Genomic DNA, 26,089 nt, shown 5'->3' on the forward strand with positions numbered 1-26,089 from the left:
ATTTTGATATTGAACCCTTTGGGGGTGGGATTTCTAAAAATCATAAAACTTGTGGTTTTTTATTTTTCACTGATTGTCCAAATACCAATTTTTATAAATAGAAGTTCAAAAATGACGGATTTTTACATTTAACTTCCTTAGGGGTGGAAATTCCAAATGTTCTTAAACAACGTTTTTCATCTTTAACTGGAAACTCAAATATTAACTGCATGGATACAAAGTAAAATTTACGGATTTTTATACAAATTCCAACCCCTGCTCAACCCTCTTGGGGTCGGTATTTTCAACTAAAACACGTGTTTTTTCACTTTTCACTGAAAACCCAAATACCGACTTTAATTAATGTAAATTCAAATGTTACGAATTTTTATACAATTTTTAATACGTTATTTAACCTTCTTAAGGGTTGATTTTTCGAAAATCCTGAAACACGTTTTTTTTATTTTTAACAAATAGCCCAAATACTAATTTTCAAGGACATAAGTTCAATGGACGTTTAAAATGACGGATTCTCTAAACTCTAATTCTAAATTCAACTCCCCATTTAACCTCTTTAGGGGTTGATTTTCCAAAAATCCTAAAACACGTCTTTCTTTATTTTTAACCCAAAGCCCAAATACTAATTTTCAAAGATATAACTTAAAAAATGACGGATTTTTATTCAAACTTTAACACTCTATCTACTGTGAAAATTTCAGGTTTCTATCCTGAGCCGTCTAGGCTGTGCGTTGATAGGTTAGTCAGGAAAATATAGATTTAAGATTTATTTAAAAAGCGTAGGAAATTGACAACAGTCCTTGGTTGTCATCAATTATAACCCAAAAAAAATTTCTTATGACAACTCACAGTACTGCCAAATAAAATGTCAGATTTTCATAGATAGTCCGAATTTGAACCAATCGTGAACGGTGTATACAGGGTGTCTCAGCTAAGACTTTCGAGCCTGATATCTCAGAAATTTTACAATGAATTTTTATGAAATTTAAAATGCAGATATTTTAGAAGGTAAAGACTAAAATCCAAATAATGCAACAACTCAAGTCTTAAAAACGTAATTTTTACATGCTTTTTTAAAATGTTAAGCCTTTTAAGACGTATATAAAAAAATTGATCGTTAGTGAAAAATGCTGTTAGAAAAAACTCGTTCGTGGAAGACGTCTGTTTCGCGGGAAAGATGAGAAACAAACTGTTAAACGTGGGTACAGATGCAAAAGCGTAGACCTCTATGAGGCAAATGAGCACTATCATTGAATTTTGGTCAACCCTACTCGCAGAAAAGTAACTGTCACGCAAGGGACATTTCACAATTATCTCTCACCCACACAATGTTAAAAAAACAATATTTTTGACTTGCTTTTGGTACTGGATGCTTTAATTCTTTCAAAAAAGACTAAAAGACTGAACAACAACTGAAAAATTCTAGACATTTGAACATTCAGGACTTTGGAAATGTTTCATACACTGCTGATTGGATTCTCTTCAAAAGCTTGAATTACAGCCGCAACAATTGCTTCGTTTCCAGTGACGTGTTTTGTCTTCAAATTTAGTTCGATTTATTTCAGGTACGCTTCCTGTGTCTTCAAATTGTTGACGATTCTTTGACCTTTAAATTTCATATTCTTTTTTTAACAACACAGAAATTTCAGCAGCTGTTGTTAGTTTTGAAAGTAATTTACCAAATTAAAACAATTTTACATTTTTGACAGCGCACACACTTTTTACAGTTTTTTTTTCAGTTGTACACAAAATGCCGCATACAAATGCTTCATCAATTGTTTCAAAAGGTGACTGTCCAAATTACCATCAAAATTTGGATTGAGTTTAAGATTAGGTTAATTTTTTGTGTGGCCATTTATTTTTCGGGGTTTAATGATCCAACGGTAATTTGGCTTAATTTTAAATAAAAGAAATGTATTTCAAAATTTAATTTTTCAACTTGAGTTCCCTAATTGAATGACCACCTCCTAAAATATGTGCATTTTAAATTTCATAACAATCGGTTGACAAATAATTGAGATATTAAACCTGAAGTCTTAGCTGAGACAGCTTGTATACACGCTGCTCGTTTTTCAAACTCCATTATGGCGATTTCAGTTATTATAAGAGATACGAGGTTGGTTAAATTAGATTAAAGTTGCACATTTTTATGCTAAACAATTACCTGAAAGAAAATTTGATGTATCATTTTTAATTTATTACCCTGTATTATATGTACATAGTTCGGAGTCGTCATTTCAGAGTGATCTGGAACTTTTTAAACTAATGTAACAGAAAAACTATAAAATGAATTATAAATTATGATAAAGACTCTAACTTATCGTTAAATAATTAACTTCTAAAAACACAAGCTAACGACATTATAAACAAGTTAAAAACAATGTGTGTTCTGATAAATTGTAGATAAAATACCGGGTGTATCAGGAATACGTGAGTTACTTGTAATATGTAACAAAGCTCAACAAATAAAACTATTTTTCTATTTGTAATTTTTCAATAAAAGTTTTGCAAATTTACTTAAAAAATTGGATAATTATGGTGTTCATCACCACATGCTACGTTTTTATTTCCTATATTCACTCTTTTGTTTCTTCTTTAGTTTTAAGTTTAATTGTGTTAGGGAATGGTTTAGCAATATTTTGTATGTGAATTTGTCATGGTCAGACAAGTTAAAAACCTTTATCATTTTTCCAAAAAGTGTTAACTTTTTTCAGAATTTTTTATTAACCCACCTGTTGAGAACCACTGTTTGGCTTATGAAAATTTATAAGCAGTTATTTTTTCCATTAATCAAAATAGAGATGGTGGCGCATTGGCGTTTTGAGAAATTTTTGAAAAATTGCGGTTAAGGCTAGGTTAAACGTATTCATCTTATGGCGTTTTCAATGTAAAAGAATTGTGGCTATAATTAAGTCATTTGAAAAAAAATCAACATCGTTTCAACTCAATGTATATTAGAAATGATATTTACAAAATTTTCTAAAATACCTACTGGAAAATAGTTATATGAATTCTGAATATTTTTTGGAAAACAAGAAAATTTGTCCATTTTGTTGAAGTTATGTTCGTGTAATTTTAGTAGCCGATGTAAAAACCTTTGTGCGTCTGTGTAGTTAGTTACGAGAGTCTCATACATAAAATAGTTACAATTTAAATCTGTTCTAATTTGTTCTAACGATTGTGATTTTTGGTGTTAAATTAGTTTAACACATTTAACGATTCAACCATTCTTTTTTCTGAAACTGTTTAGTATGTTACTAAGACAATCAGTTTTAGAAATTTATTGGACCGGGAAACTTTATTAGAAGCAGTTATTTTATATAGTTTTGTCTATCTGTTTTCTTCTTTTGAAAAATTTGCTGATTTATTACGCTTTTAATTATTCGAAGGAGGAATATCACTTAGGTGACGAAACGAGATAATAAAATAGCAGGGTTTTCTCAACCCAAAAAAATAATAGGGTAGAGGGAAAATGATGGCACTTCTAACGCTATATCGGGTGCTAAATCGTATTAAATTAGTTTAAATCTAACCAATTCACGAATTACTTAAAAAGAAATGCAAAAATGTTGAGTTTTACACTCTCAACAGAAGAAAAACCGACGACTAAAATTTTCGTAAGAAAGATGTAAAAAAAAATTTTTTTTTGCATCTGTAACCGTATTTGCAGCTTTTAGAAAAATAATGGGGCAGACACGCTGTACAAATACTGGGTGGGGCATTGCTAAGGACCATTCTCGATTTTTTAAATTTTTTTAAATTAAAAAAACTGCCAAAATCTGATAGTAAATTTAAAAATAATGATTCATCGTTTTGTTACGGAACGATTACTTAGTGGTAAACATAAAAACATAAAAAAATAATGAAAACTAAAGAAGTTAACACAATAAGTTTGTAGCTCCAGAGTTTTTAAAATTTTTAAATATAACGTTGGTGCCCTAGTTTTTGAGCACCCTGTATAAAGTCGTAGCAGTTTTATGAGTTTTTGGGCACTAACTGTTTAACTACAAAGATTTTAGACCAAATGAATCCTTACCTGCTAGCCCATAGAACGCTGGTTTCAGAATTATAAATTTTTTCTTGATTGGTGAAATAATCGGTTTTATTTCATTAGACGCAAACCAGACGCGTGATTTATTAGAAGGTGGTATAATTTGCCACCAAAGGGTCTTGCAATAAAACTGATGCCTGCATTGAAATATCCAAACGAAATCTTTTACAATCTTACCCCAATTACAGTTCACATTGTCACCTAAATTTACGACGCCACAAGTAGCAACTAATAAATAAAAATAATTTTTAAAGTTAAAATGTAAAAGTGCGTTTAATTCAAAATCTGATTGGTATTTTTCTTCGCTAATTTCGTAAACAATTATCTGAAGTGAATACGCGTGATTTGATATAAAATTTAGAATTTGATTTTTTGGTCAAAAATTACTTTTTTTATCTGCAAGTGAAAAATTACCAAAAAATTAGGGGAGATACCTTTCAAACGTACACTCACTTTTATTTAATTAGAAGTCACATTTTTCTTAGGTGCGCGATAAGGTTGCCCCACTAGTATAACAATTTTTTTCATTGCTCTGAAAAGTGAGGTGGTAATGAAACAAATGCATTTTCTGACGACATTAACGGAACTATCGAAGACGGGAACGTTCTATTTGTTCGTCAGTAATTTAGATATCCGTAGATTATTCATTTCAAGTTCGAATTATTATTTGCATGACGTGATAAATTGTTAAAATTGAATTGAAACTAAAGGGACTTTAAAGTAATTATCACGAAAATGGACCTTTAAATTCAATTTCGGTTAGAGAATAGGGCACAGAAGGGAACTTAAAAGATACAAAATAAATACAATTTCGTGTTTATTAATTTGGGGAACAGTAATTTTTACAGATACCTGTAATAATAGTAAAGTGCAATCGCGAAAGTCAATCGTGATTAATAATTTAGAGTAACTTCTACTAATACATATATCTACAATAAAAACGATACGAAGATAGTCACAACCAAAAGAGTTAAACTTTTAAATTTCTTGCTTGTCATAGCTTTTGAAGAATCAAGTGCATACGGTGCACTTGTTGGAACAGGAGCAATTTCACCACACAAAGCGTGGTACCTTTTGTTACATTTCAAGTTCTCTGGACATTCTGAACAAGGTTTTCCTCTTTTATAAACTGGTTGGCCTAGTGTATTCGGTGCCAAGTTTTGATCTTTCAAGATTGTTATTCCATAGTTACAGAGAATAGCTGACTCGTAAGGTTCTACATATTTATTTTTTTTAGTATCAGCTGTGTAGATTCGTGCACAGCCTACTTCATTAACAGTGGACCACATTAGTTGTGTAAATTGATCAAAATTAGCTTGTCCTTCTACCGGCATAGTGAAATTATTAATGGTGTCCATTTGTATGTTCTGCATTTCATCCATCCTATAGAAAAACATAGAGGTAGTACTTACATCTCCAAACTGTATTCTTAAAAACTTACCACTCTTCAAACGCTTCTTCCACCCAAGACACATTAGATTGATTTCCAACAGTACCATACAGATTTTGCCCCACCTTTCGCCCATTTGACATTACTACACAATTTTCTTTATCGCGTTCACCCACAAATTTGTTTCTCATAAAACATCTAGCAAAGTATTCCAGTTCTAAACTGTAACTCACTGCCATCATGTTGGAAGCCGAAGTCAAGTCGTATCTAGTTTCATTTCCGGAAGCAATTTTATCTCTTGCTTCGTTGTGAAGTTCCAAGATTAATTTGCGAAATTCATTGCTTTGTTTAAGATTGAATTCTTGGCGGTTTCCTGATCGAGTACAATTGCAACTTGGATGCACGTTCTTTCCACAAGTAATTTTGCAATAGTCTGTTTTTTTGGGGTCAAATTCTGTTGCTCCATGCACCACAATTAAACACACTGTGATAAATACAACTAGTTGAAACATTTTGACAAAAAAATTTACAACAAAATTATTGAAAAACTAATGTCACTCAAATTCAACACATGACTGACTTGACCAAATGGACCAAAAATCAAAATATTTCAAAAATTTTATAAGCTAGCATTCTTTTATTAAATTAAAGTACTAATTAACTGAACTAGTGCTGTTTTACTAAAGTTTGCGTTAGAATTGCTTAAAAAATCGTCGAATCGTGTCCAAGATTGAAATATTTCAAATTATCTTTTTTGAAGAAATTTAGTTTGAACTAAATTAGATAAAAATTATATTGTTTTTTATTTTCAAGCGTTACTGCATGTGCTGTTTGTCGGAAATCAAATACGTAATTATTTTGCCAAACTTAACCAAAAATTTGTCAAAAAATAACAGAATTATGTTGCTTACAAGTTGGGAAATATAATACACTGCGCACAAAAATTATCGCAACACGGGTGATTTTCTTAAATGATTTAGAAACAAAAAAATATTTTAGTGTTTTCTGAAGTACGATAAGAGTAGAAATAAAACGCAAAAAATGTTTGCAAAAAAATTGTTTTTAAAGACAAAAATTAATATTTATCAAAAATTGTAATTTTTATAGGAATTATTATTATTATTATTATTTTTTTTAATAATAATAATAATAATAATAATTTCCAACAGGCTTATTAGTCTACAGTGGACAAGTAACAATACAATATACCAAAAAAGAACAAAATTGAGACAATTCAATTATACAAAACATTATAAATTACGAAGAAAAATATTCTAGAAGCTTGATCTCTACAGTTTTAGTTTGGAAATTATTGAAGAAAATATCTAAATCTATTGTAATATTATTATACAGGGTGCTCAAAAACTGGCGCACCAACTCAGTGGTACGTTATTGAGAAGCAAGTGCAGATTATGGGAAAAATGTTGAAAAAATTCCTAAAGTCATATTTTAAAAAATCTGGAGCTACAAACTTATTGTGTTAACTTCTTTAGTTTTCAATATTTTTTTATGTTTTTATGTTTCATACCAGATAATCGTTCCGTAACAAAACGACGAATAATTATTTTTAAATTTTCTATCAGGCTTTAGCAGTTTTTTTAATTTAAAAAAATTAAAATTCATCAAAAAAATCACAATATGTAGATGTGCCAACACTGGGAATTATTTCCTAGGAAACCGTTTCAAAAATAATTTATTTTTATTGTTGTTCAAATTCTATTGCGATCATGACTGTTAGACAACGTTGCCACATATCATTTATCTAAAATCCGTTATTTATCAATAAATTTAATACAAAGAATTTTTTTACTATTTTTACCTTTATATGTAACCACTTCTCTACCACACACCATTGAGTTGGTGCGCCAGTTTTTGAGCACGCTGTATAATTTAAAACATTTAGAAAGTGGAGAATTCAGATGATGAAAGGTATTAGAGATGGAAAAATTAAATGTAAGAGGATTTCGGTTGTTAGCTCTAGGTACTACAATGTTCACTTGATCCAGAAGATCAGAGCTGATAATATCACCACATAAAAGTTTTTGCCATTTCTTAAAAGATCACTTTGATCACAGTGCCTTACAGGATATCTGTTATAAATTTTAAATTATACGTATGTATTTACAAAATTTTCTTAAAATATTTTGCAAAACATTTACATAAAACTGGTACAACGGACACCAAACAACACAACCATATTCAAGCTGAGACCTAACAAGAGCATAAAATAAAGTTGTAATGCAAGATACACTAGTAAATTCTTTTGTATTTCTACATATAAAGCCCAGAGTCTTTAATGCACTACTAGTTAGCTGAATAATATAAGGTGTAAAGTGCAAACCACTATCCATAACTATGCCTAAGTCTGTAATTTTATTGCACGTTTCAAGTACGGTACATATTATCGTAAAGGTTAATCAAATTAGATTTTCTAGCAAATGTGATCTTTTTACATTTTTCTAATGTTCAACTCTAATCGATTATAATGGCACCACGAGTTTAAGATATCAATATTATTTTGTAATTCTAGACAATTTTCATAAAATTTAATAGTGTGTGCAATTTTTAGATCATCTGCATATATAAATATTTTACAATCCTTCATATCCCTGATAACGTCATTATAAAAAATAATAAATAAAAGCGGACCTAGATTAGAACCTTGCGCAACTCCACTTTTAGAGCACAAAATAACTCCGATTTGAAACTTCCATACTCAACAAATTGTTCCCTACCGACAATCATTGACTGCATTAACATTAGCAGTTGATCACAAAAGCCAGTATGCTTCAATTTCCTCAATAATATACAATGATTCACATTCTGGAAGGGTAGACGACATATTTTTTGAATTGATAAAAGACCAAAACTTCGTGTTTGTCTATTCTTTAAACTGTTTCTGATATGTTCCTAAATGTTGCTAAAGTTATAAAAAAATAATACATTCAAACTTTAAATTTATTTAAATACAAATACAAATACTTTTCCGGAAAAGTAACTAAATGTATTTCAAATACAATTTTTCAAAATGTATTGAATTGCAAATTTAAAAGTATTTAAAAACTCAAGACTGATTAATAGAATGTTCCATTAACTTTTAATACGTTGTTAAAAGTTAATAACGCTTATAAACCAATCATATTGGTCCAATTGTTCACGTGATCAGTTAATCACGCATTTAATTAATGCGTATTACTTCCTGTAAGTAATTAATCCCATTAATTATTTTAATCTCATTAAATTAATGAAATTTAATCGGGGATTAAATTATTGACGTTTTTAAAAAATCTATCCTTAATGTGAATTGTATTTTTTGTATGACCTATTAATTATTGAAGGTCACAGAGTAACAGTTGAAGGTCTCGGATGGCAGAATCTGGTCCCAATATTTTGCCTGTTACGTCATAACTTCGTTTGTTATGATTTTACTCTACGTCAGACTCAACTTTGGAATTTTTCTTTAATTTTTGGTCATTAATGTAATTTTGGATGACCTGCCTTTCTGTTCGTATTGTGGCTAACAACACTGCAAAGCATTAGCTTATACTACACTCAAAGCCATTTACTTATTATTTGTTTTAATTTTTGAAATCTAACCATAAATATAAATTTAAGAGCACCTCCGTTTTCTAAAAATGACTCTGTATTTTATACAGCGTGCTCAAAAAATGGCGCACCAACTCAATGGTGTGTGGTAGAGAACTGGTTACATATAAAGGTAAAAATAGTAAAAAAATTCTTTGTATTAAAGTTATTGATAACTAACGGATTTTAGATAAATGATATGTGGCAACGTTGTCTAACAGTCATGATCGCAATAGAATTTGAGTAACAATAAAAATAAATTATTTTTGAAACGGTTTCCTAGGAAATTATTCCCAGTGTTGGCACATCTACAAACTGTGATTTTTTTGATAAATTTTAATTTTCTTAAATTAAAAAAACTGCTAAAGTCTGATAGTAAATTTAAAAATAATTTTATTCATCGTTTTGTTACGGAACGATTACCTGGTATGAAACATAAAAACATAAAAAAATAATGAAAACTAAAGAAGTTAACACAATAAGTTTGTAGCTCCAGATTTTTTAAAATATGACTTTAGGAATTTTTTCAACACTTTTCCCGTAATCTGCACTTGCTTCTCAATAACGTACCACTGAGTTGGTGCGCCAGTTTTTGAGCACCCTGTATATTCCCGTAAACCAAATAAATAAGGAATAAATTGTAATGTCAGAATTTTAATCCCATGTCCCTCAAGTGAAACCATAAACCAAACCTTCCCTTAATCCGTAATTAAGTGGATTTGACCTAAAAGTGAAATTTTTCACAACTACCTGGGTAATCTTTTCACAGCATTTTTCTCGGTATTTCTGAAATTTCTAATAACCCACATTAACAACAGCTTTTCACAGAATACCTACCTTTACAAAATAATTCCTAATGTCATAAAATTAGTAACAATTGGTCTAAGTGATTTTCTGTGAACTAAAGATTCACAAGTGATTTGTTTTGATTCTGCTTTACAATTTAATTAAAACAATGTAAAGGAATCGAAGCTGCCTGTGATGGAAAGTGAAATTCTGTTGTCCAAGTAAAGCTGGCCATGTGTCAGCATAGCACCTTGCGATAACTTTGCTTGTGATCAAATATCTTTATAATTTCTTGATTTCTATCATACAGCCAATTCGTTTTAACGCAAAGGACACTTTGCACATGTTTAGATTTTATTTTCAGTTTTTACGAACAATATCAGTAGAACTGAATTTTTCTTTATATGAATTTATTACCTATCAAACTGTTTGCAACTTACAATTAGAGCCACATTTTTAAAATTTAAAATATGAACAAGTAAAAGAAATACAAATTGAAGACGGACGGGACAGAAAAAACACCTCACATTTTTATGCTTAAATAACCTTTAAAATATTCTGTTAATTCAAGAGGCAGTAATTCCAAAAACTATTTTTTAAGTAATAGGTGGATGGAACCTGTTGAAACTTTTGAAACCACAAAACCGAAAAATAAGGCTTTTCATTAAGTTACTTTTTGTTTACACATGACGGACGAGACAAAAAAATCTTGTTAGTAAAAGAAGCTGTAAAAATTGTATTTAGACAGGTTTTAATTATTTAAAACTTTAACTACACAGGGTGTTTACGGTCTTATATTCGATACTTTACCTGGTATTGAAAGAGTGTATAAAAAGGTTAACTGCAAAAAAAACTCATGAAAATGTTATTTATCTCCGAAGTACTGGTACAGGGTTTAAAAGTTACTGGAATAATTTCATTGTTAAAATTAAATTTAATTGTTGAAACAAATAAGAATATCGTAACCATGACAGTGAAAAACGTCACTAGCTTTGATCAAAATTTAAATTCGAAAGTCTTCTGTCTGATCAGTGATCACTTCTACCGAAATCGTTTTGAACAAGTTTGGTTTGCGTTTTGTAAAGGTTTTTCATTAAATCTATGTCCAATACTAGCATTTTTCTTCATCTTAAAAACGAATGTTTAATGGAGACATATTTGCAGAGTTGGGTTTAATTTGTATCATCTCTATCATAGCATCTAATCGCTTTTAATTTTTTTTGACATTACTATAATGGCTTCTAAAATTTCATTACCATACTAATCAGCACCCAGCTTAACGTTATAGGATTAAGAGAGTAAACAGGTAGGTATACTAATAGCTTATGATTAATTTGCAAATTTTAAATTAAATGCAGGTAGTTTGTTACCACTTGGAAAAACATGTTTTCTAATAAACTAGAAAGTATTTGTATGAGAGCGCCTAACAATGTTTTTCTGATTTTAGTTATATTTTGATGTTATGGAATTTTATTATCGAGCTTATAACCAAACATGGGAATCAACCTGAAACAATCACTAAGAGGAACAAGGTAATGTTAAAATTACAACAAAAATTTTAACATTAAAAGCACTGCACAAGGATTTAGTTTTCCAGAAAACTATTTAAGCGTTTCAAAAAATAACTTATTTAACAAAACAATAATTCGTTCTCCAACATTCTGCAATTAGGGTGACCAATACGTATTCAAAGTTATGCACACAATGGGAATTTGAAAGTATTTCAGGAAAATATTTTTAATTATATAGACGGCCCAAAAAGCGTGTGTCATGATAATCGGTACGTTTTTTAATAGCATGCTTTTATTTTTTCTACTCATAAGTGCTTATAGCTTCTTATATATTACTAAAAAAATTAAATAGGTAACAAAACGAGTTTTTAACAAATAACTCGGAATTTGTTCAAATTTACGTTAGGGTTGTAATAAAAAAATGTTCGTTTTTTAATGATATAAAAATAAACAGGAGCTTAAAAGTAAACTGTAAACATCCTGTAGTAAGTCTGTTAAACCTTATTCAAGACCTACCTAACAATAATATAGTATCAAAAAAAGCACTTTCAAGACTCTAACTAATTGTTTAAAATTATTTCGTAAAATGCTCCCAATGTCTGTTCTTAGAAATTATATAAATACTGAGAAGAAGTTAACGCCCAGGTGACTGAAAAATTTCACTTAGGTCTAATCCGCTTAACAATTTGGGATTAAGGGAAAGTTGGGTTTGTGGTTTTACTTCGGGGAGTTTGAGGACCTCGAGATAAAATTTTCGACGCTTTATCCATTTTCTTGTTTATTTTGCTTATAAAAATGTATCAAATATGCGATGGATAATGAAGTATAGCATGTCATTTGAGTGTGATAGATTGTCATTTCTGTTTTATTTTTTATACAAGATGAAATAAGATGTCTAAATAATTAAAGAGACAAAAATAAAAACAAGTAAGAATAACAAGCTATTTTAAGTATTTTTTTAAATTTTAAAATCGTTTTTTGGACAGTTGAAAGAAAAAATCTAAAGCTTTTTTTAGTATTTCCAAGTTTATCTAACGTTAAAAAATTAAAAAAAAACAAATTTGTAAAATTTCAAAGGTCTATAACTCAGTTTTTTCAAATAAAATTTAATTTTCATTTCACCAAATGATACAGAATTTAATTCTGCTTGAATCAGCATTAACATTAACTCTACATTTTTTTAATAGGTTGCCATTAAAACGAATGAAAAATATAAAAAAATTGTTTTAAATTCAATGAATTTATCTAGTTTAACAAAACTGATTGTAAAATTTTGATCATTACTTGTCCATTATTCAATGAAAAATTTTTCTTTAAAGTAGCTTATTATAAAAAAACTATTAAGGAATCTTACGTAATATCAAAAAACCTAAACAACTTGAAAATGATCACACTTGGGTATAGGGAATTTTAAAATACAGGTCGATGCAAAACATTTTTTTTCATTTAGTGAAATATAATTAATTAAGACATTCCATTTACAATATTGAGTTATGGGCACTTGAAGTATGAAAATATTTTTCCCATTTTAGAAGACACTAAAGAAAAGATGTAATATAAATTTAATTTTTTGATCTTCTAAATACGATTTTTAAATTTAGAAAAATAGTAGAGTTACCGATTTTTTAAGCAAAAAATGCAAATCCAAAATTAAAAAAAACTATATTTAAAAAAATCTAAATTTGTGTGTTGGAAGAGCTGATGAAAACTCGAGTAATCCAAAAGCAGAGTTAAGTGGTTAAGTAGAGTTGATAAAACAAATTCCAGTAACATGTTACTAGAAATACCTACTGATATTAATTTTATTAGGAGTTGTTAGCTACTAACTACAAATTATCATTAATAAAAAACTAAATAACCATATATTTTGTAAACTTATTTTCTACAAAATTACCACAATAACCTAAATAATTCTTTTGTAAAATTACATACTAAATTTTAGGAAAATTGTAAAGGATACTATTAAAACAGTAAAGTTGACGTTTCAAATGCAACGAATTTGGAATTTAGAGAGTAGTAAACATATTTTTCTTTATTTTAAACACTTTTGTCGCATAATTTTATAAATTATTGAAAGAAACAAAAAACATTTTTACGTATTTTTTGAGATAATTTCTAAACTTTTATCCTTTTCTAACTTATTTTCTACAAAAATAGTAAAACATTACAAAACTTTTTGTAAAATTGTTGTTGCAAGGCAGAAAGGAACTTTCACCCCCACCCCACTCCCCATTATCCCTGGGGGGTAAGCCAATATAAGCAGGCAATTTTGGCCTGAGGGCCATTGTGTGTCCGTGATTCCTGAAGCCAACAAGTGCAACAGTGCGAAGTTCTTCGATCATCAATCACGGGAGCGGTACCGGTAAGTAATAATTTGAATTTAAGTTTTTTTTGCTAAAAGTGTCAAAAAACTAAAGCCAAAATTGTTAGAACAGTTTTAACCTTACCCTTCCTCTAGAATTCGATTAGGCTTGTCAAGATAGATAACTGTACCAAATTTTGTAAGTTCATCTGTAATGGTCTCAGAAATATTGAGAAAAACCCACCAAAACAGAGATGTTTTTAGAGAGTGTAGTTCCCTTACCAAGTCTTTTTCGATGCATGTTTATAGAAAACTTTTGACGTTAATTTTGTCACAATTAACGGAACTATATACAGGATATAGTTATCGATGTATCGGTAAAAATTCCCAGCCATCTTCGATACCACTTCAACTAACTTTTTCTTGTCATTGCATACTTATCGAAACGATTCAAGACTAGTCGAATTCACAAATTATTATTGTAAATTTCACTTCACCAGTAGCCTTTTTTAAGCAAGAATTTTCATGCACATTTGTGTCTTGTGTAAAAATTGATTTCAATATTTAGTTGGCATTGACTGTTCTGTGTTGTTTCGTAGTCACAGCGTGGTCAGTGTTCGCAAAATTTCGAATTCTGATACAACTGTGGAGAATGAACCTAAAGATTTTTGTATTTACTAAGTTTTCCAGAGTAACTTGAATGTTAGTTGTCAGAACCGAATAATAGAAGCAGCATGATCAAAATCTACATTAGTTGCTTTATTTTGGAATTTATTACAGAAAAGAATGTTTAGATTATGTCAACATATGTATGATTTAAATTCATTATACCTGATTGGATATCCATAAAATGAAGCTACATTTATTTGAACTTAGACACCCTTTAAAATCATGATAATTGAAAAGGTATAACTGATTTTATATCCATTGGTATTTCTTTTAAGCAATAAATTTTAGTGAATTTATTGCTGGGTTAGCATAAGTGGTACCATGCCGACTCAGTAATAAATTACAATTCCAGCAAGTGGAGTAAGCGAAGAGTTTTTATGCTTTCTAAACGAAACAAATATTTATGCTTTTTTACAAAATGTTTTGAAATTTAGTGAGCATTGATTGTTTCTATATCACAGTATATATAGTTTATATCAAAACTGATATTACTATCTCTGGGAAAGATAGACCTTGCAGTTGATTCTTGAATCTACTATTAATATTAACCAAAATTATCGAATGAGAGATGAGAGTTTGTGATAATCTTCATTTTAGAATTTAACAAATGAGGAGTCACAGACTTGATCTTTCGCTCGATTGCTCGACACCATTTTGATCAACTTTCCTTAAAAATAAAGCACATTTGTCGTTGTAAACAAAATTCCAGTTTCAGACATTTCTATGTCTATCTTGAGGAAATCTGGTGTAAATAATTTGGGAAGTGCTTTCCTCTTTGGTTAAATTTAGTGCTGGTACTATGAGAAACCAGTAATAAAATGCAATTCTCCGACAAAGTGTTTTGTTTTTAGATATTTAGATAGTTTAGGTAAGATTTTCGATTATGTTATTTAGTTATCATTGTTCATTTTTGTATATTTGATATTTTATTTTGATAATAATTTTTTGTATATTTTATTTGATAATCATAGAAGATTAAAAAACTCAAAATCTTGTAATAAGTGTAAACAATGTAAAAATAATATTCTAAATAATCGAGACAAATCGCCTTTTTTGGTATTTATTGGTGAAATAAGTTGTATGATCCGATTTTTCCAATTTTCTGCTCGGTCTATCCTTGCTTCGGTTGATATTTATTTAATTATCACTGGGGAAAGTAGACCTTGCAGTAGTTTCTTCAATTTCCAGTTAATGTCAGAAATTTTTGGATTAAAGATGTTGATCAAGTTAGCCTAATTCGAATTCACTTTTGACAGTGGGTAGCACTCAACCTACTTAATGAGTAGGTAAATTTATTGCAATTAGCTGTTTCAAAACTAAATAAACGCCAACGTTGCATTTTTTCTTAAAATTAGCTGTTATAAAGTATTCAAGCACTTGAAAAAAATAATAGCTAATCTAATTTATTACTTTCAATGAGATCTAATCATTAGTAGTTATTTTACGATTTTATGAATTTTATTTAAAAAATAATTTGGTAAAATGCGCGTTCTTATACTTTTAAATCATCTAATAGGGTATTTTGCTTCATAATACCAGACACTCCTGTCCAATAATAATTATTTCACCACCAAGAATTTTTACGGTATGTGAAGAATTTTCATTGCTTTTACAAAAAAAGACGAACTTTTGTACATTACTACAAAATGTTTTCGATACTTAGTTAGCATTGGCTGTTTCTATGCTAATTTATGGTCATAGTACAGCCAGTGCTCACTTCATTTCGGATTCAATAACGACTAAGACGAATAAAAGTTGAATGGGTGTTCTTGTTCCAAATTACTTTTCAATCTAAATAAGCTCACTTCAAAATGAGTAGTACCTTTAGTGGCAGTATGATCGAAATTTACACAAACTGATTTATTTTGGAGTTGTTTCTGTGGAAATGAAATAAGTTAACTTTGTTTGATTTCTTGCTCATAATCGAGCAAAATGGTGTAGGTGTTCGGCATCTAGATTATGCTAATTATGTTATAGTACTACCTATGGCAGCTTATTAATGAATTCAAATTTAAGATAAATTATTTTACAGCAAACAATGTTTACTTTTACGTTAAATTTGAATAAATTTAATGCTGGGTTGGCATAAGGTGGTACCATGTAACATTTTAACCCATAGTACGATCCATGCCGACTCAGTAATAAATTACAATTCGCCAGCAAGTGAAATGAGCGAAGATATTTTATGTTTCCATAAAAACGTATACATTTGTGCCGTCATATAAAATATATCGATATTTATGGTCCTGGTATGGTTAGTATTTGGTATTCATGTATAAAGATTTGTATAAGTGTTAGTACTTTCGATGGATGCTTTGAATCTGTGGATTTATGTAAAATTTTATAGAAATGGTGAAAAAATGTCATCTTCACTTGCATTCCATCACAATGTTTTCGAAATTTCTGCCCGGTCTATCTTTGTTTAGACTGATATTTATTTAATTATCACTGGGCAAAGTGGATCTTGCAGTCGTTTCTCCAGTCCACATCTTCCGAAAATTGTCGAGGTCTATGATATTCTTCATTATATAATTCACCAAATAAAGGGTCACAGACTGTCTTAGAAAGTCTTCTTAAAAGTCGTACTGGTTTTCGAATTAATTTCAGTACTACCAAATTTTGAATAATCATTTCAAAGTATTTTTTCGAAATTTCTGAACCCGATGTATTCTTGCTTTGTTTGATGTTAGCTTAATAATAAGCAATTTATTACTAGACAAAGATGATCCTGCAGTGGTTGCTTCAATCTTCATTTAATATCAATCATAAAATATCACTGATGAATGATGATAGATAATCTGTGATTCTTTCATTTTATAATAAAACAAATTTCATGGGTTTGGTTTTCGACGCATCTTCGATCAACTTTCCTTGAAAATAAAGCGCATTTGTCGTTGCATCCTTAACATAAAGGCAACGATTCAGGTGCTTTTCTTTCAATCAAAGTTAATACTACCAGATTTTGAATAAAATTTCGAGAAATTGTATTCATTTTTATTATCGAAAGTAAACTGGTAACTTGGCATGGGTGGTACTATATGGATCATAGTAATTATAGTACTTTCTATGGCAACTTATTAGTAAATTAAAGTTCACGATGAACGATAAAAATAGTAATTCTTTAAACTGCAAAGCAGTAAAACGCGATAAGACTAACAGAAAATAAGTATTTATATAACAAGTCCGCAAAATAGAGATTTAGCGGATCTTCCTAATAAGAAGAGTCCGCTAAAACTATGTTGCAGAGTCAAAGTAGTTCCCAAAGTAACCAGAGCGTGTACCAAAAAAATAGTAATTCTTTATTCATCTTACAGCCTACAATGTTAATTTTATGTTAAATTTTATTAAATTTAGTGCTTGGTTGGCGTAGAGTGGTACCATGTAAAATTTTAATCCATAGTACGACCCATTCCGGCCCAGTAATAAATTAAAATGCACCCACAAAGTGTGTTTCAGGTAAGCGAGAGTTTTTCATTATATTTGACTAATGTTCCTTGAGCATTTATCGACAATTCAGGAATTCACTATTGGCACGGAGTGATACTATGGACCATGATAATCATAATACTTCCTACGCCAGCTTAATAACGAATTCTAATTTAAAAGATGAAAATTTTTATTTTTAATTTTGTGAGTACATTTAGTTCTGAGTTGGCATAGAGTAGTACTATGTAAAATTCTTCTCCATTGTACGACCCATGCTGGCCCAGTGAAAGATTTCAATTCACTAACAAGTCATTTTTAAGTCAGCGGAGAATTTTTTTGCTTTCTCAAGAGAAGAACATTTTTACAAAATGTTTTCGATGTATAGTTAGCATTGGTCGTCTCTATGCTTTTTTATGATCATATACCGATCGATGCTCGCTTTATTTCGAATCACAACTGGAACGAATAAAAAACTGGATATGTAGGTATTCTAGTATTTACAAAGTATTGTATAATTTACTAGTGTCTTATACAGCGTGCTCAAAAATTGGGGCACCGACTCAATGGTGTATGGTAGAGAACTGGTTACATATAAAGGTAAAAATAGTAAAAACATTCTTTGTATTAAAGTTATTGATAAATAACGTATTTTAGATAAATGATATGTGGCAACGTTGTCCAACAGTCATGATAGCAATAGAATTTGAGCAACAATAAAAATAAATTATTTTTGAAACGGTTTCTTAGGAAATAATTCCCAGTGTTGGCACATCTACACATTGTGATTTTTGGATGAATTTTAATTTTTTTAAATTAAAAAAACTGCTAAAATCTGATAGTAAATTTAAAAGTCATTAATTATCGTTTTGTTACGGAATGATTACCTGGTATAAAACATAAAAAAATAATGAAAACTAAAGAAGTTAGCACAATAAGTTGGTAGCTCCAGATTTTTTAAAATATGACTTTTGGAATTTTTTCAACATTTTTCCCGTAATGTACACTTGCTTCTCAATAAGGTCCCACTGAGTTGGTGCGCCAGTTTTTGAGCATCCTGTAGTTTTTCATGCTTATTTTTCCACAATAGTTTCTTTTAGAATGTAATGTCATGCCTCGAGGTACACTTTTTTTCGAAATTTCTGCCAGGTCCACCTTTTGCTTTCGTTGATAATTATTTAACTATCACTGGGCAAGGTAGACCCTGGAGTGGTTTCTTAAATCTCCAGTTAATATCAAACAAAACTATCGGATGAGAGATGAGAGTTTGCGATAATCTTCATTTTAGAATTTAACAAATGAGGAGTCACAGACTTGATTTTTCGCTCGATTGTTCGACACCACTTTGATCAACTTACCTTAAAAATAAAGCACATTTGTCGTTGTAAACGAAATTTCAGCTCCACACATTTCTATGTCTATCTTGAGGAAATCTGGTGTAAACAATTTGGGGTGTGCATTACTCTTTGGTTAAATTTAGTGCTGATACTATGAGAAAGCAATTGCCTTTTTGGTATTTATTGGTGAAATAAGTTGTACGATTCGATTTTTCGAATTTTCTGCTTGGTCTATCCTTGCTTTGGTTGATATTTATTTAATTATCACTGGGCAAAGTAGACCTTGCAGTAGTTTCTTCAATCTTCAGTTAATGTCAGAATTTTTTAGATTAAAGATGTTGTTCAATTCGAATTCACTTTTGACAGTGGGTGGCACTCAATTTACTTAATGAGTAGGTAAATTTATTGCAATTAGCTGTTTCAAAGCCATATAAACGCCAACGTTGCATTTTTTCTTAAAATTAGCTGTTATAAAGTATTCAAGCACTTCAAAAAAAATAATAGCAAGTTTAATTTATTACTTTCAATGAGATCTAATCATTAGTAGTTATTTTACGATTTTATGAATTTTATTTAAAAAATAATTTGGTAAAATGCGCGTTCTTATACTTTTGAATCATCTAATAGGGTATTTTGCTTCATAATACCAGACACCCCTGTCCAATAATAATCATTTCACCAACAAGAATTTTTAAGGTATGGGAAGAATTTTCATTGCTTTTTCAAAAAACGAACTTTTGTGCATTACTACAAAATGTTTTCGATACTTAGTTAGCATTGGCTGTTTCTATGCTATTTTATGGTCATAGTACAGCCAGTGCTCACTTCATTTCGGATTCAATAACGACTGAGACGAATAAAAGTTGAATGGGTGTTCTTGTTCCAAATTACTATTGAATCTAATTAATGTAGAAGCTCACTTCAAAATGAGTAGTACCTTTAGTGGCAGTATGGTCGACATTTACACAAACTGATTTATTTTGGAGTTGTTTCCGTGAAAATAAAATAAGTTAACTTTGTTTGATTTCTTGCTCATAATCGAACAAAATGTTGTAGGTGTTCAGCATCTGGATTATGGTAATTATGTTATAGTACTTCCTATGGCAGCTTATTGAATTCACATTTAAGATAAATTATTTTACAGCAAACAATGTATATTTTTAAGTGAAATTTGCATAAATTTAGTGCTGGGTTGGCAAAAGGTGGTACCATGTAACATTTTAACCCATAGTACGACCCATGCCGGCTCAGTAATAAATTACAATTCACCAGCAAGTGAAATAAGCGAAGATATTTTATGTTTCCATAAAAACGTATACATTTGTGCCGTCATATAAAATATATAGATATTTCGATATATATATCGAACGTTTATGGTTCTGGTATGGTTAGTATTTGGTATTCTTGTATAAAGATTTGTATAAGTGTTAGTACTTTCGATGGATGCTTTGAATCTGTGGATTTATGTAAAATTTTATAGAAATGGTGAAAAAATGTCATCTTCACTTGCATTCCATCACAATGTTTTCGAAATTTCTGCCCGGTCTATCTTTGTTTAGACTGATATTTATTTAATTATCACTGGGCAAAGTGGATCTTGCAGTCGTTTCTCCAGTCCACATCTTCCGAAAATTGTCGAGGTCTATGATATTCTTCATTATATAATTCACCAAATGAAGGGTCACAGACTGTCTTAGAAAGTCTTCTTAAAACTCGTACTGGTTTTCTAATTAATTTCAGTACTACCAAATTTTGAATAATCATTTCAAAGTATTTTTTCGAAATTTCTGAACCCGATGTATTCTTGCTTTGTTTGATGTTAGCTTAATAATAATCAATTTATTACTAGACAAAGATGATCCTGCAGTGGTTGCTCCAATCTCCATTTAATATCAATCATAAAATATCACTGATGAATGATGATAAATAGTCTGTGATTCTTTCATTTTATAATAAAACAAATTTCATGGGTTTGGTTTTCGACGCATCTTCGATCAACTTTCCTTGAAAATAAAGCGCATTTGTCGTTGCATTCTTAACATAAAGGCAACGATTCAGGTGCTTTTCTTTCAATCAAAGTTAATACTACCAGATTTTGAATAAAATTTCGAGAAATTGTATTCATTTTTATTATCGAAAGTAAACTTTCTCAAGTTCACTGGTAACTTGGCATGGGTGGTACTATATGGATTATAGTAATTATAGTACTTTCTATGGCAACTTATTAGTAAATTAAAGTTCACGATTAACGATAAAAATAGTAATTCTTTAAACTGCAAAGCAGTAAAACGCGATAAGACTAACAGAAAACAAGTATTTATATAACAAGTCCGCAAAATAGGGATTTAGCGGATCTTCCTAATAAGAAGAGTCCGCTAAAACTGTGTTGCACAGTCAAAGTAGTTCCCAAAGTAACCAGAGCGTGTACCAAAAAAATAGTAATTCTTTATTCATCTTACAGCCTACAATGTTAATTTTATGTTAAATTTTATTAAATTTAGTGCTTGGTTGGCGTGGAGTGGTACCATGTAAAATTTTAATCCATAGTACGACCCATTCCGGCCCAGTAATAAATTAAAATGCACCCACAAAGTGTGTTTCAGGTAAGCGAAAGTTTTTCATTATATTTGACCAATGTTCCTTGACCATTTATCGACAATTCAGGAATTCACTGTTGGCACGAAGTGATACTATGGACCATGATAATCATAATACTTCCTACGCCAGCTTAATAACGAATTTTAATTTAAGAGATAAAAATTTTTATTTGTAATTTTAATTTTGTGAGTACATTTAGTTCTGAGTTGGCATAGAGTAGTACTATGTAAAATTCTTCTCCATAGTTCGACCCATGCCGGCCCAGTGAAAGATTTCAATTCACCAGCAAGCGATTTTTAAGTTAGTGGAGAATTTTCTTGCTTTCTCAAGAGAAGAACGAACATTTTTACAAAATGTTTTCGATGTATAGTTAGCATTGGTCGTTTCTATGCTTTTTTGTGATCATATACCGATCGATGCTCGCTTTATTTCGAGTCACATAACTGGAACGAATAAAAAATTGGATGCGTAGGTATTCCAGTATTTACAAAGTATTGTATAATTTACTCTTATCTTATATAGTCGGGGCACCGACTCAATGGTGTATAGTAGAGAACTGGTTACATATAAAGGTAAAAATAGTAAAAACATTCTTTGTATTAAAGTTATTGATAAATAACGTATTTTAGATAAATGATATGTGGCAACGTTGTCCAACAGTCATGATCGCAATAGAATTTGAGCAACAATAAAAATAAATGATTTTGGAAACGGTTTCCTAGGAAATAATTCCCAGTGTTGGCACATCTACACATTGTGATTTTTGGATGAATTTTAATTTTTTTTAATTAAAAAAACTGCTAAAATCTGATAGTAAATTTGAAAATAATTATTCATCGTTTTGTTACGGAATGATTACCTAGTATGAAACATAAAAAAATAATGAAAACTAAAGAAGTTAACACAATAAGTTTGTAGCTCCAGATTTTTTAAAATATGACTTTTGGAATTTTTTCAACATTTTTTCCGTAATCTGCACTTGCTTCTCAATAACATACATTGAGTTGGTGCGCCAGTTTTTGAGCATCCTGCAGTTTTTCAAGCTTATTTTTCTACAATAGTTTCTTTCAGAATGAAATGTTATGCCTCGAGGTACACTTTTTTTCGAAATTTCTGCCAGGTCCACCTTTTGCTTTTGTTGATATTTATTTATCTATCATTGGGCAAGGTAGACCCTGGAGTGGTTTCTTAAATCTCCAAATAATATCAAACAAAACTATCGGATGAGAGATAATAGTCTGCGATATTTTTCATGTTATAATTTAACAAATGAAGAGTCTCAAACTTGGTCTTTCGCTCGATTGCTCGACACCACTTTGATCAAACTTTCCTAGGAAAAAAGGCAACGATTTGGGTGCTTTTCTTTCAATCAAAGTCAATACAACTAAATACTGAATAATCAAACTTAAGTTCAGTCAAGGTACGACTGGTATTTATTTACGTAACAATGTTAATGCTTTGCTATTTTAAAATCTTCTGCAGCAAATCATCTAAAGCAGACTTTTTCGAATTTACTGTTGAGTTGATATAGAGTGGTCCTGTATAGAATATGATAATTATAGCATAGTCTATGGCAAATATTTTAAATTTAAATCTTATAGTAGAGCCTTTCCGATTTTACAGTCAGCTAGGTTACCTAATTTTTAGATTAAATTCGAGAGATTAACGCATGGAAATCGGTCTACAAAGCAAAATTTAAAAAATTAAGGAAAGTTTTGAAAAAATCAGAAGAATTCAGAGAAAATTATCAAGATTTTAATCCATAGTATGACCCATGCAGGCCCAGTAATAAACTACAATAGGGGTTTCCAATAAATGGTAAAATAAATATTTGTTAATAGATATTCAAGGTACCTATCAATAGTATCAAAGTTATCAATAGTAACTACAAAAAATTATGAAAAACAACTCTTCGACCTAGCCGTTTTAAACTTGGCTGTTTCGGCACTGAAAGGGACTAACCATTAAAATTAAAGTAACATGCCACGTTGTCAAATCTCAGCATGTTATGAACGAATATTTGCCCAAGAAGTTAAGAATACATTACAATACTTTCAGTGCATAGCATTAGGTATAAAATATAAAAGCATATATGTAAAGCTATTTTACTTCATTTTCTTTAATTCTTCAAGCCTTTACACAATAATTCAATTGAGAGATTTGGCAACGCCTTTGTACCGCGCAAACTCAAGTTGAACTTACAATTTTTTAGAGCATTTAAAAAAACGTTTTGACCGTTAAAATTTTACAATTCTGATAGAATCGCATTAATTTTAATTATAAAAAATATAATAAAAAAATCATTGGGAACCCCCATTGTCCGACAAAGCGTAGGTATCGTTTTTAGACAAGTTTAGGTAAGATTTCTCATTATGTTATTTAGTTATCATTGGTCGTTTCTGTGCTATGTGATGATCATAGAAGATTAAAATACTACGAATCTTCTAACAAGTGAAAACAATGTAAAAATAATATTCTAGACAATCTAGACAAATCGCTTTGTTTTGGTATTTATTGGTTGTCTGATTCTATGCTTTTAACAACGAGCCAAATTTTACAGAAATGTTCAAAAGCTGTGATTAATATAAAGCAAAGATTTACATTTTACCGCAATTTTTTCGTAATTTCTGCTCGGTCTATCCCTGCTTTGGTTGATATTTATTTAATTATCACTGGGCAAAGTAGGCCCTGCAGTAGTTTCTTCAATCTCCACTTAATGTTTTCGAATTTTAGTTAGCATTACCTGTTTCTTTGCTACTTTCTGGACATAGCATGGTTACTGTATGCTTAATTTCAAATTGTTTGACAATTAAAGGAAACAGAAAATTACACTATTGTAGTACCTAATTATTTGAGTGAAGTAGGAACAGCGACTTTTAATATGTTTACCTTCTAACTATCGGTTTTATAGATGCGCTGTTTTTTTTCTCTTAAAATACTTATTGGAAGTTGATTTCGTTTTTTACGAAAATCTTAAGAAGTGTTTGCTAGTTATACTTACTAAAGAACGTAAAAAAATCGATTTTCTTTTTGCCGTAATGTAAAAGAGAGTCAGAAATTCAATTTTCAAAATTCAATATCTCCGAAATCTATTTCATTTTTGCACCATCGAAGCGTAATTCTTTAAACAATAATCTGTTAAAATTTAAAAGGGATCTTAAGAAAGTACATTTAGGCACCAACTTTAGAAGTAATTTCTGGAGCATGGTCTTTTACCAAAAAGAAACGCCGTGGTGGGAGTCATTAAAAAATTAATAACTCGAAAACTAAAAAGAATTTCGAAAAATTTTAGTCTTGAAAAATGAATACATTTTTAAATTACTTGATGGACTAACTGATTTTTTCGTAAGACACAGAGTTTAGGCACAAAACGCTTGGTTTCATACTTTTGCCCAACGCTGTATAAGGCATGACATTGTAAGAATTAGTTTAGTCTATATTCTCACTTGACGGACTTCACTTTGTGGTTAAAACGCGTTGTAAATGAACGTTTGGCGTGTCGGATTTTTAAAATTTGTTTTTGATAATCATTCCCATGCCAAAGGAATCCAACAAAAGTTGATATCTTTTTTATAAACGAGTGAAATTTTAAGCAAGTGTTCAAAAGCTGGGATTGATGTAAAACCAACACTTGGAACTTATCGCAATTTTTTTGAAATGTCTGCCAGGTCCACCTCTGCTTAAGTTGATATTTATTTAATTATCACTGGGCAAGGTAGACTCTACAGCCGTTTCTTCAATCCTCAATCAACAGCAAGCAGTAACTTTCGAACGGAACACGAAGTCTGTGATATTTTTCATTTTATAATTTAACAAATGAAGCGTCATTGGCTTGGTTTTTCGTTCAACACCACTTCGTTCAACGTTCCTTGAAAGTAGCGTATTTATTGAAAAGGCTTTTTGGAATTCACCATTGAGTTGGCATAGGGTAGTACTGCAGACCAATGTAATTGTAGTACTTCCTAGGGCAGCTTATTAAGGAATTCAAATTCACAAGAAATAGTACTCCTGTTGCTGTTTTTAAGCTAAGTTTTAGTTAATTTAGTACTGGGTTGGCATAGAGTGGGTACTGTGTAAAATTGTAACCATTGACCTGCCCAGTAATAGATTTTTGCAACAAGCCCGTTTTAGATAAAGGATGCTTTTTTATGTTTTCCAAAAGACGTACCTTTGTGTTTGCTATTTAGTAAACCCTACACATATTACTTCAGTCTACAACCACAATATCAACCACAATTTAACGAATGAGAGATGATAGTCTGCGATGTTCCTAATTTTATAATGTAAATAAAAATAAATACGCGTACCAATGGTGTTGTCATCAGTTACCCAAGTATCAGAGTTTTCACGTCGCATCTACAGCCTCTGACCTGACCTAACGACCAGTAGTTGTGACCGGGACCGACGAGTTAAGGCTCTAATCAGTGTCTGAAAAGCACA

The 26,089-nt window shown here is 30.3% G+C and overlaps 1 protein-coding gene and 20 non-coding genes across 21 annotated transcripts; 20 read left to right on the forward strand and 1 right to left on the reverse strand.

Annotated features, from left to right (window-relative positions):
* Window positions 1-4,852: 4,852 nt before the first annotated feature.
* LOC103314673 (venom allergen 5) lies at window positions 4,853-26,020 on the reverse strand. The gene is made up of 3 exons (XM_008201259.3): window positions 25,957-26,020; window positions 5,490-5,922; window positions 4,853-5,431 (listed from the first exon to the last, which is right to left on the reverse strand). Exons 1-3 carry the CDS (start codon window positions 26,003-26,005, stop codon window positions 4,978-4,980), a joined length of 936 nt encoding a protein of 311 aa, XP_008199481.2. The 5' UTR covers window positions 26,006-26,020; the 3' UTR covers window positions 4,853-4,977.
* On the forward strand, window positions 14,843-14,936 carry Mir11619f (microRNA mir-11619f). Its single transcript, NR_161821.1, has one exon. It is a non-coding gene; the product is annotated as a microRNA mir-11619f (primary transcript).
* On the forward strand, window positions 15,389-15,465 carry Mir3836f (microRNA mir-3836f). The gene has a single exon (NR_161820.1). It is a non-coding gene; the product is annotated as a microRNA mir-3836f (primary transcript).
* Mir11618b-2 (microRNA mir-11618b-2) lies at window positions 15,934-16,028 on the forward strand. Its single transcript, NR_161819.1, has one exon. It is a non-coding gene; the product is annotated as a microRNA mir-11618b-2 (primary transcript).
* Window positions 16,353-16,444, forward strand: Mir3851l-2 (microRNA mir-3851l-2). The gene has a single exon (NR_161818.1). It is a non-coding gene; the product is annotated as a microRNA mir-3851l-2 (primary transcript).
* On the forward strand, window positions 17,310-17,368 carry Mir11617f-2 (microRNA mir-11617f-2). The gene has a single exon (NR_161891.1). It is a non-coding gene; the product is annotated as a microRNA mir-11617f-2 (primary transcript).
* On the forward strand, window positions 17,634-17,725 carry Mir3851o-1 (microRNA mir-3851o-1). Its single transcript, NR_161817.1, has one exon. It is a non-coding gene; the product is annotated as a microRNA mir-3851o-1 (primary transcript).
* Window positions 17,917-18,024, forward strand: Mir3851q (microRNA mir-3851q). Its single transcript, NR_161865.1, has one exon. It is a non-coding gene; the product is annotated as a microRNA mir-3851q (primary transcript).
* Mir11618a-4 (microRNA mir-11618a-4) lies at window positions 18,087-18,171 on the forward strand. The gene has a single exon (NR_161816.1). It is a non-coding gene; the product is annotated as a microRNA mir-11618a-4 (primary transcript).
* Window positions 18,845-18,936, forward strand: Mir3836c-3 (microRNA mir-3836c-3). The gene has a single exon (NR_161815.1). It is a non-coding gene; the product is annotated as a microRNA mir-3836c-3 (primary transcript).
* Window positions 18,953-19,054, forward strand: Mir11619e (microRNA mir-11619e). The gene has a single exon (NR_161814.1). It is a non-coding gene; the product is annotated as a microRNA mir-11619e (primary transcript).
* Window positions 19,269-19,345, forward strand: Mir3836e (microRNA mir-3836e). The gene has a single exon (NR_161813.1). It is a non-coding gene; the product is annotated as a microRNA mir-3836e (primary transcript).
* On the forward strand, window positions 19,802-19,896 carry Mir11618b-1 (microRNA mir-11618b-1). Its single transcript, NR_161812.1, has one exon. It is a non-coding gene; the product is annotated as a microRNA mir-11618b-1 (primary transcript).
* Mir3851k-1 (microRNA mir-3851k-1) lies at window positions 20,225-20,316 on the forward strand. Its single transcript, NR_161811.1, has one exon. It is a non-coding gene; the product is annotated as a microRNA mir-3851k-1 (primary transcript).
* On the forward strand, window positions 21,217-21,275 carry Mir11617f-1 (microRNA mir-11617f-1). Its single transcript, NR_161889.1, has one exon. It is a non-coding gene; the product is annotated as a microRNA mir-11617f-1 (primary transcript).
* Window positions 21,541-21,632, forward strand: Mir3851o-2 (microRNA mir-3851o-2). The gene has a single exon (NR_161810.1). It is a non-coding gene; the product is annotated as a microRNA mir-3851o-2 (primary transcript).
* Mir11618a-1 (microRNA mir-11618a-1) lies at window positions 21,998-22,090 on the forward strand. Its single transcript, NR_161809.1, has one exon. It is a non-coding gene; the product is annotated as a microRNA mir-11618a-1 (primary transcript).
* On the forward strand, window positions 22,751-22,842 carry Mir3836c-2 (microRNA mir-3836c-2). Its single transcript, NR_161808.1, has one exon. It is a non-coding gene; the product is annotated as a microRNA mir-3836c-2 (primary transcript).
* Mir3836d (microRNA mir-3836d) lies at window positions 24,265-24,355 on the forward strand. The gene has a single exon (NR_161807.1). It is a non-coding gene; the product is annotated as a microRNA mir-3836d (primary transcript).
* On the forward strand, window positions 25,299-25,389 carry Mir3836b (microRNA mir-3836b). Its single transcript, NR_038662.1, has one exon. It is a non-coding gene; the product is annotated as a microRNA mir-3836b (primary transcript).
* Window positions 25,548-25,640, forward strand: Mir11617a-1 (microRNA mir-11617a-1). The gene has a single exon (NR_161806.1). It is a non-coding gene; the product is annotated as a microRNA mir-11617a-1 (primary transcript).
* Window positions 26,021-26,089: the final 69 nt, after the last annotated feature.

The sequence above is a fragment of the Tribolium castaneum genome, chromosome 4 (assembly GCF_031307605.1).
Source record: "Tribolium castaneum strain GA2 chromosome 4, icTriCast1.1, whole genome shotgun sequence".
Lineage (NCBI taxonomy): Eukaryota > Metazoa > Arthropoda > Insecta > Coleoptera > Tenebrionidae > Tribolium > Tribolium castaneum.